Source organism: the organism of the source record quoted next, unplaced genomic scaffold, assembly GCF_019419815.1.
Source record: "Pyrus x bretschneideri cultivar Hongxiangsu unplaced genomic scaffold, Pyrus_bretschneideri_v1 Contig21, whole genome shotgun sequence".
NCBI classification, from domain to species: Eukaryota; Viridiplantae; Streptophyta; class Magnoliopsida; order Rosales; family Rosaceae; genus Pyrus; species Pyrus x bretschneideri.
Genome location: NW_025999513.1, coordinates 7,003,709 through 7,022,353, shown reverse-complemented (window position 1 = coordinate 7,022,353; position 18,645 = coordinate 7,003,709). Strand labels below are relative to the sequence as shown.

Below are 18,645 nucleotides of genomic sequence, written 5' to 3'. Positions count from 1 at the left end.
GAACATATTTATATTCTATTTCAATAATGTTATTATTTATATCTCAATTATAACAAAAACGTAACAATACACGTCTACAATTTTTTATTGGTATGTTATCTATTAATGCTATCAAGAACTTATCATCACAAATTATATTAACAGTTCATCATTTAGTAAAGAATTAACATCTTGTCCAGAAATGAACTGATCATATATATTATATATGTCAGGCGGCTGGTAGTGTATATAGGATTGTTGTAATCCAGTCCAGATTGTATCTTTTGCATGCTTTAGGTTGAGAGACAAGTAGAAGATTTAATTTTGACCTTTGTCTATGCGATCTGTATGAGACCCTAAAAACCTATTGAACTTTAAGATTTGGGTCCATAAAATATATTACCCTGTTTATACTTCACGCTTGCCCTTAAAACATAGGACATGGAGGTCCCTTGAGGAATTTGAACAGCACATTCTTTTTCATACCTTTCCATTAAAATACAAGGCAAAATGCCAGACCAAAGTTGACCTTCGTTTCCCTTGCTGCTATAAAATTCAATACCGAAATATACTGCCGACGAAAAAGACAAACCACAACAAACCTGACTTTATATATTTTTAGTCTGCATCAAGGAAAAGAAAAAAAAAAAAACGACTGAAGAAACTTGAGTCTTAAGTCATTTAGTAGTACATTTTAATAGTAATTCTTTCATTTGTAAGCAGAAAGTCTTAAGTTTGAATTTTGTAGAAGATGAGTTCAATATCAATTTATTATGACTAGCTCATTAAGTTTTCAACTAATTATATTATTGCTCTTGGTATATCGGAATTGAAAAATCTCTCCATGTTGAGGAAATAGTTATTAAATTTGGTTGTTTAGTTTTAGAAACCCTAATCAGTGTCTTAATTGGATGATTATATCATATTAAACAAGTAACGGACACATACTAGGTTACTACTTACTAGATAACAATGAGAGAGGATCCTCGCGCGGATTCTCATATTCGTTCATCATGAATCGTGCGGTTAGTTTTCATCAAGTACTGTTTATATTCAATTTTACATAAAAAATTTGTAATGATTTCTTATGCATGATGTACGATTAACGAATGTGATTTAAGAATCACCGGAATTCTCACAAAAAAATCCGACAAGTATCCTTGCTCGATAACAATGTTGCATCATTCGACTTTAACATTTTGACTGTTAGATATTTATGTACTTTTCCTCGATTAAGCATGAAATTTAACACACTTTTGTGAAAAGTCAACAATATTTGCGTGTGGGGAAGAAATATGGCAACCCTTTATTAGCATACTCAATCTTGACGGAGCTGGCCCCATATGATCAATTTTTCATAAAGACAATAGCACAACAAAGTAGTTTCGTTTTAGAGATTAAATGAAATTTTATTAACAACGATCAATTAGTTCATTAGTAAACATGTTAAACATAATCAAGATAATAACACAACAATAGCCACTTCTCAAAGATTCGAGCTTGAGTAGTAATCATAGCTGATATAAAGATTTTATCAACCACCACGATCAATAGTTCAAAAGGTAATAAATCATAGCAACCACAACCATGAAGACTAACCGCCAGAGCGGAAGGACCAGCGCTACCAACATATGAATATAGCCAAAAGATAGGAGAAACATAGAGAGGAAGGAAAGGAAGAGATCAAAAGAGATTGTCGCCAACCTCTCAAGACCAAAAACAAGGTCGGCAACGAAGGTTTTTTCTCTTTATAAGTTATATATCGCATGCGGGTTAAACTTAACGTGTGCATTAATAAAATCACTTTGAATGTATTATGACCAAACTAAACTGAAATATTGATTTTTTCAATATTTTTGTTTCACATAAAATTTCTAACTTACGTGGTTAAGAACAATTATTCATACCTACACCAAGCAAATGTACGTATAGTTCTTGTGCATTTTTAATATAGGGCGATGACCAATTATAACATTGATTTATATGGCCAATTTGCTAAGATAAAACACATTGGATTCGATTTGATCATATTCCCCTTATGAGATTTTTACAGTTTATTGAATTTATTTAGGGGTTTAATTTTAGTAATTGTTAAGGTTTTCCTAAATCTCATTGGATTCTATTTAGTCATATTCCATGCTTGGTTGGCTAATCTGAACTCTTTTTACTTTTAAAAGTAATCTTAAGGTCAAAAACAAAGGCTTATCTTCTAAACTCCAAAGCACTATTGTCTTATTCTATATTTTTCCTTATAACCGAAGCCTTGTGCAATGCTCAAAAACCAAGTAAAAAAGTATATGGAATTCGAAAAATAAATATGTATAACCCAATAGGCAATGTCTCAATTATTATTAACAAATATATGTACTCATTTCTTCTCACCATGGAGACTTCATCATGTGCTATTGAAATAAAAACACTAATTATTTAAATAGAGCATTTCATGACAATCGAATTGTCCAATCATAATGTTTTGTACTTCTACTCCTAACTATGAATATAATATTCATTTTAAAGAGTACTATATATACAAGCGCGTTTACGAGATGAATGATGGATGAACTAATTCAAAAGTCAGTAAATTTTAGATACGAGCATTTCTATTATTGTATTTTTACCAACGGCTCACTTGTACCTCAAATTTAGGATGATTTTTAACGTCAAGAAGAAAAGTACCGCTGAACGAATAGTTGATTGGTAACTTAGCTCTATATAGTTATTAAACATTGAGATATATAATTTGGAGTAAGGCATGAATATGTAGTGTATTGCTTCAAATACAGGTTCACAAAACAAAACAATAAATGATGAACGTGAATACCATGTGAAGTCATGCAGATGGAGATGGACTGTTCATGCATAGCAGTGAGCAGTTAATAATACAGAAGCAGACGTATTATGTAGTCTATGTATCTGAAATGTGAAGCAATCTGACACTTGAACCTAGCTAGGTATATAATCGAGTCCTCAGCCTCCGGCACTTACTGGACCAACCTACAGCTACGAAACATGATTGATCCTGCTCTAGCTAAAGATATTAAGTTGCAAATGCTGAAACTCCAAGCTGACATATTGCTCGATCTTTCACCTCAGTAGCTTTTTGGTTATTGTATTGTGAAACCCTAATGAGATATTTACTTATCAATGATGGAAAGTAAAGAATAAGAAACTTATGAATAGCAGAAGTAAGGAATGAGAATGAGATTCAAATTACTTTTCCGAGTTTATTTAACTATTGATTTTAACGGTATTGGATTACAAATTACAAAGTAAGATCCACATACCATACCTAGTACATGTTGAGAAGTCGGGAATTAGAATGATTCATGCGTACAGATTTATAATAAGTAAATAACATGCAATAAATTACACGTCAACAATCTTGTGGACGAGATTTTATGGAGATACTAAAGCAACAACGGTTACGAAACTAAAAGTCAATTTTAGCTAACACTTTTGAAGAAACAGGCATTGAGTGATGGTTACGAAATAGCGTTCAAAAACAAAAGAGCCGCTCGTCGATCATCATCGATCTGTAATGTGTTACTCTCTCCATACAGCAATGATATCTCAGATCCTAAATCTGCCACAAATTTCATCATTTCATGAATTATGAAATATTGTTGTCGACTGTTTCTAGGTTGATTCTGTTCATCTGGATTCCAGAATAGTTTTTTTCCTGGTGGGTTATGAACTTGTGGATTGTATAGGATCCCAGATTGAATTTTCTTTTTATCAAAGAGAGACTAGCCAGTAATTTCGTCACGAAGTCCATTTTTTAAGAAACTGGGAAGACTCACATAGACATTTTAGCATCTTATGGCCACCATACGATTCATCAGCGCCTGAAATTGAACTCAAGACGTGCTGTGTGAAATAAAAACTTGAAATTCATCTTCAACCACTAGCTTACCCTAATATATTTTTCTTCTCGAAAATATGAAATATTACCAATTTACCAGGGGTATCTTGGGGTCATGAGTCTATAAAATTTGGTACGGAGTTCCAGCCTGTTTCCTTGACTATTCCCCCTTTTATTTCCTTCACAATTGGTGCTCAACATTTCTTCAAGGTCACACTGATTACTTGTCCCCCATGTAATCATAATCCCTCCTTATTATAAAACATTTATTTTATTTAAAAATTGATGTTTGACTAACAAAATACTTCTCTTTAAATATACAAGAGATCCCTTACATAAAATCTGAAATTATTAACTGTTTGTATATGTAAGATATGTTAATTGTTTTTATATCCCCTTTCATAGTCTTGTTAAAAAAGAAAATTGTAAAGCCACTAAGTACTACGATTTAATCATATTTCTGTTTACTTGTAAGTGAGAAATCTTTAATGCGATTCTTCACAAAGACGAATTTAAACTACATTATTACACAATGAGCTTAGCCTACCCCCAACCATTTGGTGTAAAAATATCGTTTGTTAAAAAAAATATATAAAAACAATTGTAAATTCTTTAGAGAGAATAAAAAGACCCAAAAAAGGAGGGTTTTATGTTCTGCAAAACCTGATTTAAGTTTCGGATTATCTATCACCCTCAGCAGTCGGCACGCATTTAGACATCGCCATAGGAGTAAACAAATACAAAGAAAGGAAAAGAGAGAAATTTGAAGAAACAGCAAAAGAAAGCTTCGATTTTTTTCATGCTTCTCTTTTACCGTATGTAACGTTGAAACGCAGTCTCTCTCCTCATCACCTAACACTGACAACTCCAACCCTTCTTATTAACCCCACCACCTCCATTTGCTCTCCCCAGAATTCCATGTGCCTCTCTTCTCTTCTCCATTCCCCTTGGACTGCACACACACACATTAGCCTCTGTGCTTGTGAGTTGTGACCCCCCATTTTTGTTTGGAGTTTTTCAAAAGGGGCAAGTGCTTCTGGGGAAGAGTGCTTCTCTGCCTCCTGTCTCACTATCTGAGCTTGGATACAAAAACCCATTTGCCCAATTGAGAAACCCCAGAAAGGAAACCCACCAATATTTACATTACAGATAATGGGATTGATTTGGTTCTGTGACAGCAGCCCCATTTCCAAGTTGGGTTTTTCTGGGTTCCTTAAATAAGAGATCTAGAAGATTGAGTTGAAGAAAATTTTCAAATTGAATTGAAGAAAAAGGTACCAATTCTGAAACTTTCGGTATACAGAACCTCTCTATATGGTTATTTCTTGCTGCATTTATATGTACATTATATATGTATATATATATTCCCTGTTTGTTTGCTGGGCTAAATGTAGAAAATATTAAATGGGGTTTTTTTTGAAGATTTTACTGTTCTTGTTGTTATTACCATAGATGTTAAAAGTTCAAACTCGTTTCAACTTTTGTGGGTAATGTAGAATTGGACTTAGGTAAGCCAAGTGCCAAGTGTTTGTTGTATTAGGCTTAGTGGGTTTCTGCAGTTATTGGTTTAATTGGGTAGGGTGAAAAATGATTAAAGTCTTAGTCTTTATCGATTGTTTTTGTATTGGATATGGAATGATGTGGGAATGCATTAGTTGGTTATGCTGTTAATATGTTTTCACAGTTTGAAAGTGAGTGGAATTGGAAGGAGAAATCTTTGTGCATTTTATTTATCCTGCTCCTTTTTTGGTTTATGCTTCATATTTGCCAAGTTGCCTATTGGGCTGAGTTTATTTCCCTGTTCACTTTGGTGTTCTGTGCTCTGCATCTTCTTTGTGAGATTGTGGATTGTGGTTGAGTCTGTTTTCTTGACCACGTTGGTTTTCCGCTCTCTCTCTCTCGCACTACATATTTGTTTCAGTAACGCATTATGGTCTACCGCGTTCTTTACTTTTATTATGTTCCCAATTTGTGAATGTGTGTTTTTGTCTTTGAAAAGAAAAAAATTGATGGCCATTGAAAGAGGTGAAATTTTGGCGATATAAGCAGTTAAATTCAGTAACAAAATGCTACATATGCAAAAGGTTGAGTTTTTTAATGCATGGAATTGGAGTTCTCATTTCTTTGTTTTGAACTCTACAGGGTCCTTTGTATCAAGAGAGCATGGCATCCGGTCTTGATACTGTATTAGCCAAGAAGACATTTGTCTTCGGTTTAAAGGTTTGGGTATTAACAGGGATCATTGTGGGAGTTTTTATAGTGATGATTCTTGCGGTGCTATCAATTTGTCTTACTTCGCGAAAGAGATCAAGAAAGACTAATGACGTGCTTCCTCTGGGCCGAATTCCAAATGATTCAAAGGAAATCAAAGAGATCAGGGTTGATCAAGCTTCAGCAAATAACTATATACCCCGTAATATTTCTTCTCTCACCCTTGGTGATAAATTCAGTGACAGAGAGTCAGAGAACGTGTTGATCCATAAGAATGGAGATAGTAGCAGTCGATCAGGCTCATTTAACAATGCGGAGAAGGAAACTGTTGGTTCTCAATCTGGAGATGAGAGTGGTGCAGCTAATATGTACAAGCCTTCTTCACAGCCTATAACTGCCTCTTCACCTCTATCTGGTCTACCTGAATTTTCTCGCCTTGGTTGGGGTCACTGGTTTACATTAAGGGACCTCGAATTTGCAACAAGTCGGTTTTCAAAGGAAAATGTCATTGGTGAGGGTGGATATGGAGTTGTTTATCGGGGTAATCTGATTAATGGATCTCCTGTGGCTGTGAAGAAGCTACTCAACAACCTGTAAGATGCATCTTATTTCCATAGCTTTATGGCCTTCTGTTTTTTGTATTTTCTCTTTTCCTTACAATTCAATTGTTTGGGTTTATAACATTATATATTTTCAATCATCTCATAGAGGACAAGCAGAGAAGGAATTCAGAGTAGAAGTTGAGGCTATTGGGCATGTACGACACAAAAACTTGGTTCGACTTTTGGGATACTGCATCGAAGGCACCCACAGGTACCATACCCTTTAGTTTTACTGTAATGGCTTCCACATGGTAAAATAAAGCAGTAATGTATTAGCTGAGCATCTTGTTTTGGTTTGGATAAAGTAAAGAGTACCACTGTCACATCCTTAATTATATTCTTAAGCGAAAGAGTTTTGTACAGGTTGCTGGTTTATGAGTACGTCAACAATGGAAATTTGGAACAATGGCTACATGGAGCTATGTGCCATCATGGATATCTCACATGGGAGGCACGCATGAAAGTTCTTCTTGGCACCGCTAAAGCGTTAGTCTTCCTATACCTTAGTTTGAGTTGTTTACCCTTGTGGTTTATCTCCTCCGACTCTTTTTCATGTTTTTCAGGTTGGCTTATTTGCATGAGGCCATTGAACCAAAAGTTGTGCATCGAGACATTAAGTCGAGCAATATCTTGCTTGATGATGACTTCAATGCTAAGATTTCCGACTTTGGTCTGGCAAAGTTGCTAGGTGCCGGGAAGAGTCATATTACGACTAGAGTTATGGGTACCTTTGGGTGAGTACCTTTTTTCCGTTAGGAACAGCTGCAAATATTTGTATGAAGATTCTTGTGTTGATAGAAGAACACTATATCGTTATTTTAGAGTAATCCTTTCTTATCAGCTCCTTTCATCATTCTTTTTCAGATATGTGGCCCCAGAATATGCCAACTCTGGCCTTCTAAATGAGAAGAGTGATGTTTATAGCTTTGGGGTTGTGATTTTGGAAGCAATCACTGGAAGAGATCCAGTGGATTATGGTCGGCCAGAACAAGAGGTATGACAAAATTGTTCCTATTTTGAAGTGAGAATTTTGAGATCAAATATGCATTTTAGTTCTGCGTTCTTATATTAAGGTTGCATGTCATATTCGATAATCTGCTTTTAAATTCATAATTTACACGGGAAAATGTAAATTTTAGCTGGAAATTCTTGCTTCCGAACAGAAGCATACCCACAAAAACCTTGGAGTTGTTTGATATGTTCTGTGACAGCAATCTATCTTTATATTTATCTGCTTCCATTAGGGGAAGAAAAAAGAAGAAAAAGGAATGATACCAGTGTAGTAACAGTTGTCCTTACACCTGCTGCGTGGTTCTTGCAGGTAAATTTGGTAGATTGGCTCAAGATGATGGTTGGAAGCAGGCGTTCAGAAGAGGTGGTAGATCCGAACATTGAGACCAGGCCATCTACGAGCGCCCTTAAACGAGCCCTTTTGACTGCACTGAGGTGTGTAGATCCAGATTCTGATAAAAGGCCTAAAATGGGGCAAGTGGTTCGCATGCTTGAATCGGAGGAGTATCCCATACCGCGAGAGGTATGTCTCTGAAATAATCTTGAAATAAGAATGCTAAAAATACCTTACATCCATTTTTGACACAAATATATAGATTCATTCAAATTTCTGGCTTGCGTGGTTTTTTTTTTTTTTTTTTTTTTTTTCAATTGGTCTCATCCTTATACCCTGAGGAGTTCATAAGTTGATCTATCTATTGTAACTTGGTTGGAATTTAGGACCGAAGACGCCGAAGAAATCAAGCAGGGAATACAGAATCCGAGTCTCTGAATTCTGATACAGATAAGGGTGAGAATCCAGATGCAAAGACAGATAGCAGAAGGAACCATCGAACATAGGCACGTGGGCGAATCAATCATACAAATGCAAGGAGTACAAGTTGTTGATGCACAAACACAAGTCAAAGGGGACATTTTGCACTCGTTTAAGGCTTTCATATCCTTCAGCCTGCCATAGTTGAGATCAAGGGAAGGAATTGAAACGAGATGAAGGACGAAAATGAGAAGCAACTTTTTCTTTTCTTTTCCTTTTGAATATATAAACCTACATATAGGTGTTGAGAGATTGTTATTGTGTGTGGAGTGGCATTGGAAGGGGATGCCTTTGCCACCGGTTGTGTACAGTTATCGGTTTTTTTCTTTTCCCTTTTGTTTAGGTGATTGTAGTTCATGAGATTTTTCCTGAGGACATGCTAAAGTTTACAGGAAGAAACGTTTTTGGCTTGCATTGAGTGTTTCTACAAGCATTGTGTTAGGTTTACGACCGCGACTGCAACCGCAACAGCAACAGCAACGGGAGCTTGGTTGACATGTCAAGCCATGTTCCCGTACATTTGAAGCAAAATGTGAGATGTTGAAACTCAGCACAAAGAAACGCAGTCATATAATTGCTAAGTTCAATATAAGGGTTGCATTGTTAGTTATTAGGGGAGGTGGATTGTACCCGCATCAAGGTGCATAAGCATCATTATTTTTCGTTTCTGCGATGAAGCACCATTCTCTCAACTTTTTTGAGTAAACGCATGCGTGTTCAGCCCCGTACATTTTTTATTAGATTTGATCTAACGATCCTCGGTCATTTGGTTTTCACCATTGGATCAATTAAAACTGTCAAATATTTGTTGCGCTATGCGAACATCTTTTTTTTTCCTGACATTCACCTTGGATTTTGCATAGACATTGAGCCTATATACAATCCGATCGTGTTTGAATAAAGCATGTTATCCACCCACCAAAAAGGGTCGCAAGTCGCAACCATTATGGGATGGTTTGTTCAGTCAAACATATGTACTAAACAAAAACACATATATAGATTAGATCAGTTGGTCAGGATAATGTGTCTAACTCAGAGCATCCAAGTTCAAATTGCCTCCCTATAAATTACAATAGTTTAGAATATAGTTGCGCAAAAATAAAAACATAAATAACATGTTTCCAGACCAGCACAGAATAAAAACAGCTTGTTACCATTGTTCAAACAAAATAAAAAAACCATATTACCATGTTTGGAATCTTATTCTCTGCAAATATATGTACAGTTCCAGGAGACTCAACAGACACCCAAGAAAAAGGTTCTTGCTGTAGAATGGTCAAATAATCCAAGGCTCCAACTTTTGGAACTTGCAAGAGTTAGTGTGAATTACATAGGGGGTCATTAAGATTTTGATGACTAAAAGGAACCGAACAATGGCATACGATCTACAGAAACTGTGGTTACCAAACAAATCTCAGTGAAGTTGTCTGCACGAACGAGTGACATGTCGGGAATCCAGAAGTTTGTTGTTTCAATGGCGCGGAGTGGACCGAGCATGCAATAGAGGTTGTAGAGCGTTGACAACAATGCTCATATTTGGCCGGAAATTAGCTTCATATTGGACGCACAAGGCGGCAACAGCAGCAAACTGTTTCAAGCACGTACAAATTGTGATCAGTGGATTTGGAGTAAACCAGCTACCTGCCTTTTCAATTAGTCTATAACTGGTCGAACGAAAAGTATGTCGTGTTCTTGTCCATCCAGTCAACAATTTAAACATAACATAATTGTATATGTGTGTAAACCTATTAAGGAAAAATAGCTTCGGCAAGTATTTCTCGGAATCAAGAAACCGGTGGTGAATAATTACTCAAAAGTGTTCCCCATTACCTTTGCAACTGCCTTGGAAGGGTATTCTCCATTGAGTCTAGCATCAACACACTGCTTCACCTTATCCTCACTGAGTTTAGGCGTTGCCTAATAGAACCATATATTCGAGAAACAAACTCAGCTAAATGAAAGATGAAAACCAGTAAAAAGTAAAATTCTCAGCTTCCACCCCTCCAGAATGAATAAAAAAAAAAAGATGCAAGAACCAAGCATGAGTTACAAGTAGACAAGAACTAGGTTGAAATTAGTACCCATGTCACAAGGCTCTGCTGCCCACGCGGCAATGTGTGATCAACAGGTTTACGCCCAGTCAAGAGTTCAAGCAACACTACACCAAAGCTGTAAACATCACTTTTTGAACTCAGCTCTCCGGTCATTGCATATCTGCCATTTGGAATCACACATAAGAATTACAAGGGGAACGATGTATATGCCAACTCAAAATTTTGAGTGTACATCATAACGTGATTTATACAGTACATCAAGGAAGAACTTACTCTGGAGCATGATAACCAAAAGTCCCAAGAACACGAGTAGAATGAAGACGTGCTGCCATATCAGGTGCTTGATTTGACAGATCAAAATCAGCAATCTTTGCAACATCATCATCAAAAAGCAGTATATTGCAGGACTTAATATCACGATGGACTATACGAGGCTGAGCCTTTTCATGTAGATATTCAAGTCCTCTAGCTGCTCCTACAGCAATTTTAACCCTTTGTACCCATGACAAAACCGGACCTGGCTGTGCTCCCTTAACACCTTTCTTTCCTGTAGCCACACAAAGTGAAACAAAATTCTATTAGCATAGAGGTGAAGGCGATCTTACTAATTATCAAAGAGATACAGCTCAAAAATTTGCAGCAGAAGAGCTATTTTCTATTGTTTGGAGGCCAACCCGCTCGTTTAGCAGATTAGGAGAAATCCCAGGCGTCATTAGACACAAACAACCATCAACTACTTGACTTTCAACCTAATAGTTATTAAGCCTCATTCTAAATTTGTAAACAAAAGAAATTCTGTGTGCATAAAGCTTCGCTCAAAAAACAACTATGTGGTCCTTGATTATAATTTTTGGAGGTTCTAAATAACACCACACGACAGAAATTTGGAAATGTTACTTACCGTGGATAATATCGTGAAGAGACCCATTTGGAGCATACTCATAGGCAAGGAGACGGAGAGGGCCATCAACACAATAACCAACAAGCTCCACAACATTTTCATGTTTTAGTCTTGAAACCACGGAGACCTGTAAAATTATGCTCCAAGCATTAAATAAATTTCAGCACCAAATCACATACAACGTTAAGCAGAAAACACAAAACATTCCGTAGACTAAACCTGCGATAAAAATTCTCGCTCCAGTTGTTTACTGGAATCTAACTTCTTAATAGCTGCAGCAGGCCCACTTTTCAGAACACCATGATATACTTTTCCATATGAACCCTCACCGATTAAAGATTTTGTGCCAAAGTTATCTGTCAAATCTTTCAATTCATCCACTGGAATGGCAGCGACAGCAATGGGAAGGATATTTACAGTCTGAGTATCCACGGGTGCAGCTTCTTCGTGATAGTAACCTCCACTATTGCCTACATTTCAAATGTCGAGGTTTGCATCAATCAAACAAGAAGCCATAAAACGATGGACATCCAAAACCAAATGGCATACAAGTTATTATCTTCAACGCTCTTGATAAGAATACCATAAATATAAACACACACAGGGTACCTGCTGAGTGATTTGTTACATGTGGTCCATTCTCAGAAGCTCTACGGGTGTCATCTTGTACACAACAACTGAAGCAGCTCATAATCTTTTTTCCTGAAGGAAAAAACATCTTAAGCAATCTTGCATAGACAAACCGTGCGCGATAAAGTTCATCTAACAAAGATCAATGCTTTCAGGATAATTATAGAGTCGGCTTAATTAAGTAGACTAAAACCTCAACGAACCAACATGCTTTGTTCCAATTCCCCAGTTTATTCTCTACATGTCAAACAAGATAAATGAAGAAGAAGCACTTGGATATCACCCAAAAAATTAAAAAACACAAACAAAAATATGCATCAAATTCAAAGGTTAAATCCATCAATTTATTCAATTAACAAATAAACTACATCAATTCAAAATCTCAAGATTGTCACTTAAAATCCATCAACAAGGAGAGATTCATATTTACAACAGCAAATAAAATTCAAAGCTTTCAATTTCTACATGTTTCTCTTGGGAATTGTCTAAAAAAAACAAACAGATACACTAAATCAAAAGAAAAAGAAGTCACAAAAAAAAAATCAATGAAAATTTGAAAAGTAGCAAAATTGTGGGGGAAAGAAGGCTCGCCTTTGGTACGTTTGAATGGTTCTTCTGGCAATTGGGTTTTCTCAGTTTTGAGTGAAGTGTTGGAATTGGAGTGATGAGTGTGATCAGGGCGGCTATGGAGGTCTGCAGGAGAGGGAGAAGGGAAGGCGGCGCACGTCAGCGGTTAGTAGAAGGCATGCAAATGGGGAGGGCTGGGATATCGGTATGTCTCCCTGTTCTGGCTTTTGACTTGTGTTACGTTGAAGGATTAGGATTGTCTTCCTTTTCTTTCCTTCCCGTCATTTCACATTCTTTATTTTATATTTTTATTTTTATAAAAAAAATTAATATAAAATATTCACATGACTTAGCCATGACCGTTCAAATAAGAGGAGAAGGAAAAAAAGAGGGACGAGAATTATACTCTAATCAGAAATATTTGAAGCATTTATGTGAGTTTAAAGAAATTGACGAACATTATGTTTTAAGAAATATTAAAATTTTATCGTAATAATTAAATAGACAAATTATTTCAAATTAAATCGAACATTTACAAATATAATTTATGAATCTAGACTTAAAAAATAGACAATACTTTTTATCTTTCCTTAAAAGGGCGTATAAATATCTGTTTCTTTTACATTTGTGTTATTATACATAAATAATTAAATAAAGGCCCAAGTCTAATCTGTCCATTGCACATGGAACAATTTTGACCCATGTTTCACCTTCGGGTCCAAAGAAAAGGTCCGACTGAATTCCGTGGTCAAGTTTTAGACTTGATGCACAAAGGGCAGTCCAACCTTTTTAGATCCGAAGCCAAAAATTACACAACTGTAGTCTTGACTTGTCTTGTATACCCTTCTTTCTTATTTTTTGGCTTTTTAATTCTTCTTTGTTTTATTCAATGCAAAGGCTAGAAATAAGTAGGGGTCGTGTATAGGGAGAAAATTATGTGTGGAAGTCATTTCGTTTCTTTTTTGATCAAGGAGATGAGATTCAAATTTAAAATCTCTTCCAACAATGAAAAGAGATGTATCACTAAACTAACAACTAAATAACACCGAGCATGTGTCTTCAAAACTAAAAATTTCTTCACTACAAGAGGCCGCTTCAATATGGTGACCGTCCAAACTTAGACTTGCAAACGAAGTTTGTCTCCCCTTTATGTTGCTAATAGTTCTACTTTACAAATACAAAAATATCGATCATCGGTTTCAGCCTCAATAAACTGAATACCTTGAATTACAAGAGTTATCTTCGTTGTGTATTTACCTTTCTCAGTACGTACCTTATTAGGTGATGCGATGCGAGGCAATACACACCTAAATTTCTTAAATAGTTTAAGAAAGTGACGAAAAAGAATGCTTAAAAACGAAAGGGATTGGTAAAAGGGAAGTCTCATCATCTCCATCTATCACTCTCACACTAGCCATGACGACACCATCTCATCTAGATATCAAGCATCGCAGCTAGGCAAATCAACCATTGTCTTTTACATAATTTCTAATTGTTAATTTGTACATGTAGCTGCTGCTAATTACATGTTTTCATTTATTACTTACCGTGTAAAGTCACTCCTGGACTAGTATATCATCTTGTATTATTCCTTGTAAACATATAAATGAAAGCTATTCTACCTGACTCAAAACATTATATGGTATCAACGATCCCTAAGCTTTAACGAGCAGTTTCTTAATTTTTTTCCTTGTGCACTCATAATGTCAGACGAGCAATCAACCAACTCCGGTTCCGTTGCCCACCCATCCAACTCTTTGCTTTCAGTTGATAACTCCAAATCGTTGATTATGATCAATGCTGCTGCCCAACTGCCTGTTAAACTCATGCCCATGAACTATCTTTCTTGGCGTGCTCAATTTATTGCCCTCCTCATAGGGTATGATCTCCTGAGATATGTCGATGGAACGTATCCCTGCCCAGAAAAATCAAACACCTTGTCATCCAGCGTATAATCTTTGGCTATGTTAAGATCAGCTACTGCTCCATGCCATCCTCACATCCATTTCCGAACAAGTTGTCTCTCTTATTGCCTCTGCCCTAAACTTCAAGGTTGCATGGGACAAACTCAAACAACTCTATGCCAATTGAGCTCGATCTCGTGTCATGAGTCTCAAAGAACACATTACTCTTATACGTCATGACTCCAAGCATGTTTCTGAATATCTCCAAGTTGTCAAAGCCATTGTCGATGGACTTGCTTTTATTGATGCTCCCATTAGTGATGATGACCTCGTCATACACATCTTAAATGGTGTTGAATTTGAGTTCAAAGAACTTGCAACTGTTGTTCGTGCCTGTGACAGCCCTATTTCCTTTGAAGACCTCCATGATAAACTTAATTGCTCTTAAATGCGAAGACCATATTGGGCCGAGTTGTTCTTAGCCCAGCCAGCCATCACCACGCCAAACAACCCCACGGCAAGCCATGTTGTGGCCTTCTCCAACCAACTTGCACACATCCTCGACCCCCGTCGAGCCAAATTTCAAGACACGTGGCTCCCGAAAATTACGAAGACAAGGAAAAATTAATTTTTTTTCTTACCCTGGTGTGGCATAAAGACGAAGAAGGCAACGAAATACAGTCATTTGCATGGGCAATTGTAGAAGATTGTTAGGGGAGGGGGAATAAATATCCTCTAGCTTTCTCTATCTTATAGAGTAGAATAAATTGCTCTCTAAAGTTAATTTAATAATCTATTGAAGGTAGACTTAAATAGACTTTAGAAGTATTTTATTTCCCTTTCATAGAAAGATCTAATTTCCAATTAAAGAGGGAATCTACATCAAAACAGGAAACAATCCTATGTTTCCTAAAGCAAGAAGATCTCTACACCTGTTATCTTTTCCTATGAGCAACCTAACAAGTGTGGGGGCATTTGTGGAGCCAAAAATAATCAAGAAAAATATTGAGGCGACATGTGGATTTTTGGATGAAAAAGACAAAATTACTCTCGAGGCACACTAGAACTCCCATGCGTAAGCAGCGGACAATCGCAGCTCAATCAAGGTCAAAGGTGATTAAGATAGGTATTTATTCAAAACCTATTTCATCAATCCTCATCAAATCCTCCCCACAAGGTAGCCCCAATTATTCATTCAAATTAGGTATTCATTCAAAACCTATAAATAGTCCTCATTTCTCCAAAAACCAAAGTCCAATTCTCTTCTAAAATTCTTCAAATTTCTCTAAACACTTTTCCCTCAAATTCTACATTTGGCATCGGAGGTTCTTTGGCCAAAGCCACCCCCCTCCCCCCAATTCATCATGGGTGCGTGAGGCTCTTGGCCTTGACCTAATGTGTTAATTGTTTTGCAGGTGCATTTTCGTCTAAGAAGAAGAAGGCAGAAATTTGCATCCACACTGCTAATTACATGTTTTCATTTATTACTTTCCGTGTAAAGTCACTCCTAAACTAGTATATCATCTTATTCCTTGTAGACATATAAATGAAAGCTATTCAGCCAGACTCAAAACATTATAATTGGAAGGCGTTACACTGTACATAATCTGTAATGGTTTTAACATGGAGTCAAGATGGGAAGCTAGGGTTCTGGTGTGCATGAAGAATGAAGATAACCTGATGACCCGATCTACCCTTCCCTTTGTGCTTTTGACATCGTGCAAATTGCCAAATCGACAAAAGCTTTTTTCATATGATGGAAATATCCAACATCCTGGGGGGACACCAGTGCAATGCATGCATGGATCCGGCCATTCAGTTTTCACAGCCAGAATTCAATTGATCACGACGTAATTCAATGAGCATTTGAAGACTATTCCATCAGTATTTGAAAGATTAAAAATTAACGAACGCCTAAAACAAATATCGACAAAGTACGTACCCATCCTGCGTTCCTCATGTGATTGTTGTGGAGCCAAAAATAATCACAAGGCGACACGTGGATTTTTTGGACGAAGAAGACAAAAATACCCTTGAGGTGTATTAGGATTCCTACACGCGAGTAGCAGGCAATCATCATCAACCAAGTCAGAAATGCCCAAAATAGGTAACAATTCAAAACCTATTTCATTCCATATATTTCTTACCTCTTTTTCCCTCTTTTAGCTAATCAATTAGCTATCATTACATAACCTTCAAAATATTCATTCCAAAAATATGTTAATTGGCTAATTAATGGATTAATTACCCAATTAATCCATTAAATGTCAATTAAGTCACCCAATTAACCACAAAATATACCCCAAAATCCCAAAAGGCCGGGCACCCTTGTTGATCTCATCATATTTACCTATTTTATCATACTAATTAGCTAGTTAATTTGACAATAATTATATTTGCTAAATTAACTAGTCAATTATTCCCATAACTCCTAAATTCAACCTAAATCAAGAACCTAGCCCACAAAAGGAGCTAGGTGGTAGGTCCTCTCTCACCCAAAAAGGCCGGCCATTCTCCTATAAAAATGCTCATATTTTTTCCAAAAGACACTTCTAACTCTCTTACTAAAATTCTCTAAAAATTCTCAACTACTTTCTCTCTAAATTTGACTTTGGCATCGGAGGTTCTTCGGCCAAAGCCCCCCCCAATTCATCGTGGGTGCTTCGGCCAAAGCCCCCCCCAATTCATCGTGGGTGCGTGAGGCTCTTGGCCTTGACCAAAGGTGTTAATTGTTTTGTAGGTGCAATTTTGTCCAAGATCAAGGAGGAAGAAATTTGCATCCACAAATTGGTGCTTTCATTGAGAGTTGAGATCCATACTCATAGAAGACTCTCGCATAAAAATGTTTTTCTTTATTTTCTAGTCCATTTGAATATTTTTCATACGTTCTTATTATTAGAATTTTTTATTTGCAAAGGTTCTTTGATAAAACGTATAAGAAAAATATAATGGCTCGACATTTAGAAAATTCCACAAGAAAAAATTCCAATACTCAAGAAATGGGACCACGGAGATCCACGAGGCAAAATGCAGTCGTAAGCGGAGTGGCACCACCACTACGAGGTTCCATCATGGCCCAAGCCGTGCCATCCAAGCTTACACGGGCTCGAGCCCAAGCCTCGCATTCGCATGCATCACGCACTGAGCAACTTGCTTCCATAGCCTAGCCTGCTCCCGTGATCTAGCCTGCTCTCGTAGCTCAGCCTGCCCCTATGATCCAGCCTACTCCCATAACACAGCATGCTCATGCAACCCAGCTTACTATCATGGCTTCCCAAGCAGCCCAAGTCGCACCGAGACTATCTCAACCATTCAGACCAATCATTGAGCCAGAGGTATTTTCACCACGTTTTTCCACGGATTTGACATTTCCCAACTCAAATCTCGAGCTCGGGGCCCACCATCTTCCCGCTGCTTAAGGAGGCACATTCTATCCAAGCTTTTTCGATCCGAATGGTGAACAAAACTTGTCCCGACAAGTCATAGAATTAACAAGCGCCCTTGCACAACAGACGGCCTTGGTAAATTAACTTTTGCAATGCACTGAGATCCAATGTGCCCTAGATGAGGTGTCTCGAAATAGGATAATGGCAAACGAGGAACCTCTCAAGCAGCCACTCAACCAACCACAGGTCGAGCATTCGGGCAGTGTACACTCCCGATTGGGCCCCCAAAATAGCGTATATTAACGTCTTAGCGGGCGGAGGAGCGCGCGCTTTTGACTAGGCCCATAGACAAGTATACATTCATGGTTAGGGCCACACTCCGATAATCAACATGAGCAGCCTTTTAGGCAAAACGTTCATTCGCGGTTAGGTCCACAATGAGCATTATCCACATCACATCGGAGCATACAGCATGACAACCGGAGATAAGCGGTTATTCAATCCGGTTCAAGTTTAACCAACAGCTTGCGAAAAAATCCCTCACCTGCTAGGAATCTATCTTATATACAATAGTCGCGACATAGACAAGCCGAGCGTGTAGAAGGGCAGCCTGGACCAGCAGATCAAGACTTGAGGCAGCCAAGAGCTCTGCTACCCCCAAGAAAGGTAGATCCAAGAAGAGGTAGAAAGACTTTTCAATGAACGATTGCGTGATTTTCAATGC

The 18,645-nt window shown here is 37.3% G+C and overlaps 2 protein-coding genes across 3 annotated transcripts; one reads left to right on the top strand and one right to left on the bottom strand.

Moving 5' to 3' along the window:
- The first annotated feature begins 4,548 nt into the window (after positions 1-4,548).
- Positions 4,549-8,893, top strand: LOC103959095 (probable receptor-like protein kinase At5g18500). Its single transcript, XM_009371438.3, has 8 exons — positions 4,549-5,115; positions 5,984-6,645; positions 6,761-6,865; positions 7,018-7,140; positions 7,218-7,388; positions 7,519-7,648; positions 7,976-8,188; positions 8,386-8,893. The coding sequence occupies exons 2-8, from the start codon at positions 6,005-6,007 to the stop codon at positions 8,503-8,505; spliced, it is 1,503 nt and encodes a 500-aa protein (XP_009369713.2). The 5' UTR covers positions 4,549-5,115; positions 5,984-6,004; the 3' UTR covers positions 8,506-8,893.
- A 720-nt stretch (positions 8,894-9,613) lies between these two features.
- LOC103950314 (pto-interacting protein 1) lies at positions 9,614-12,890 on the bottom strand. 2 transcript variants are annotated; one of them, XM_048584593.1, is made up of 8 exons: positions 12,656-12,890; positions 12,044-12,128; positions 11,654-11,904; positions 11,435-11,561; positions 10,807-11,080; positions 10,561-10,693; positions 10,310-10,396; positions 9,614-10,067 (listed from the first exon to the last, which is right to left on the bottom strand). In XM_048584593.1, exons 2-8 carry the CDS (start codon positions 12,123-12,125, stop codon positions 9,951-9,953), a joined length of 1,071 nt encoding a protein of 356 aa, XP_048440550.1. In that variant the 5' UTR covers positions 12,126-12,128; positions 12,656-12,890; the 3' UTR covers positions 9,614-9,950. The 2 variants fall into 2 exon arrangements, with proteins under 2 accessions (XP_048440550.1, XP_009359779.2); XM_009361504.3 differs by having other exon boundaries at positions 12,044-12,136; positions 12,656-12,888.
- Positions 12,891-18,645: the final 5,755 nt, after the last annotated feature.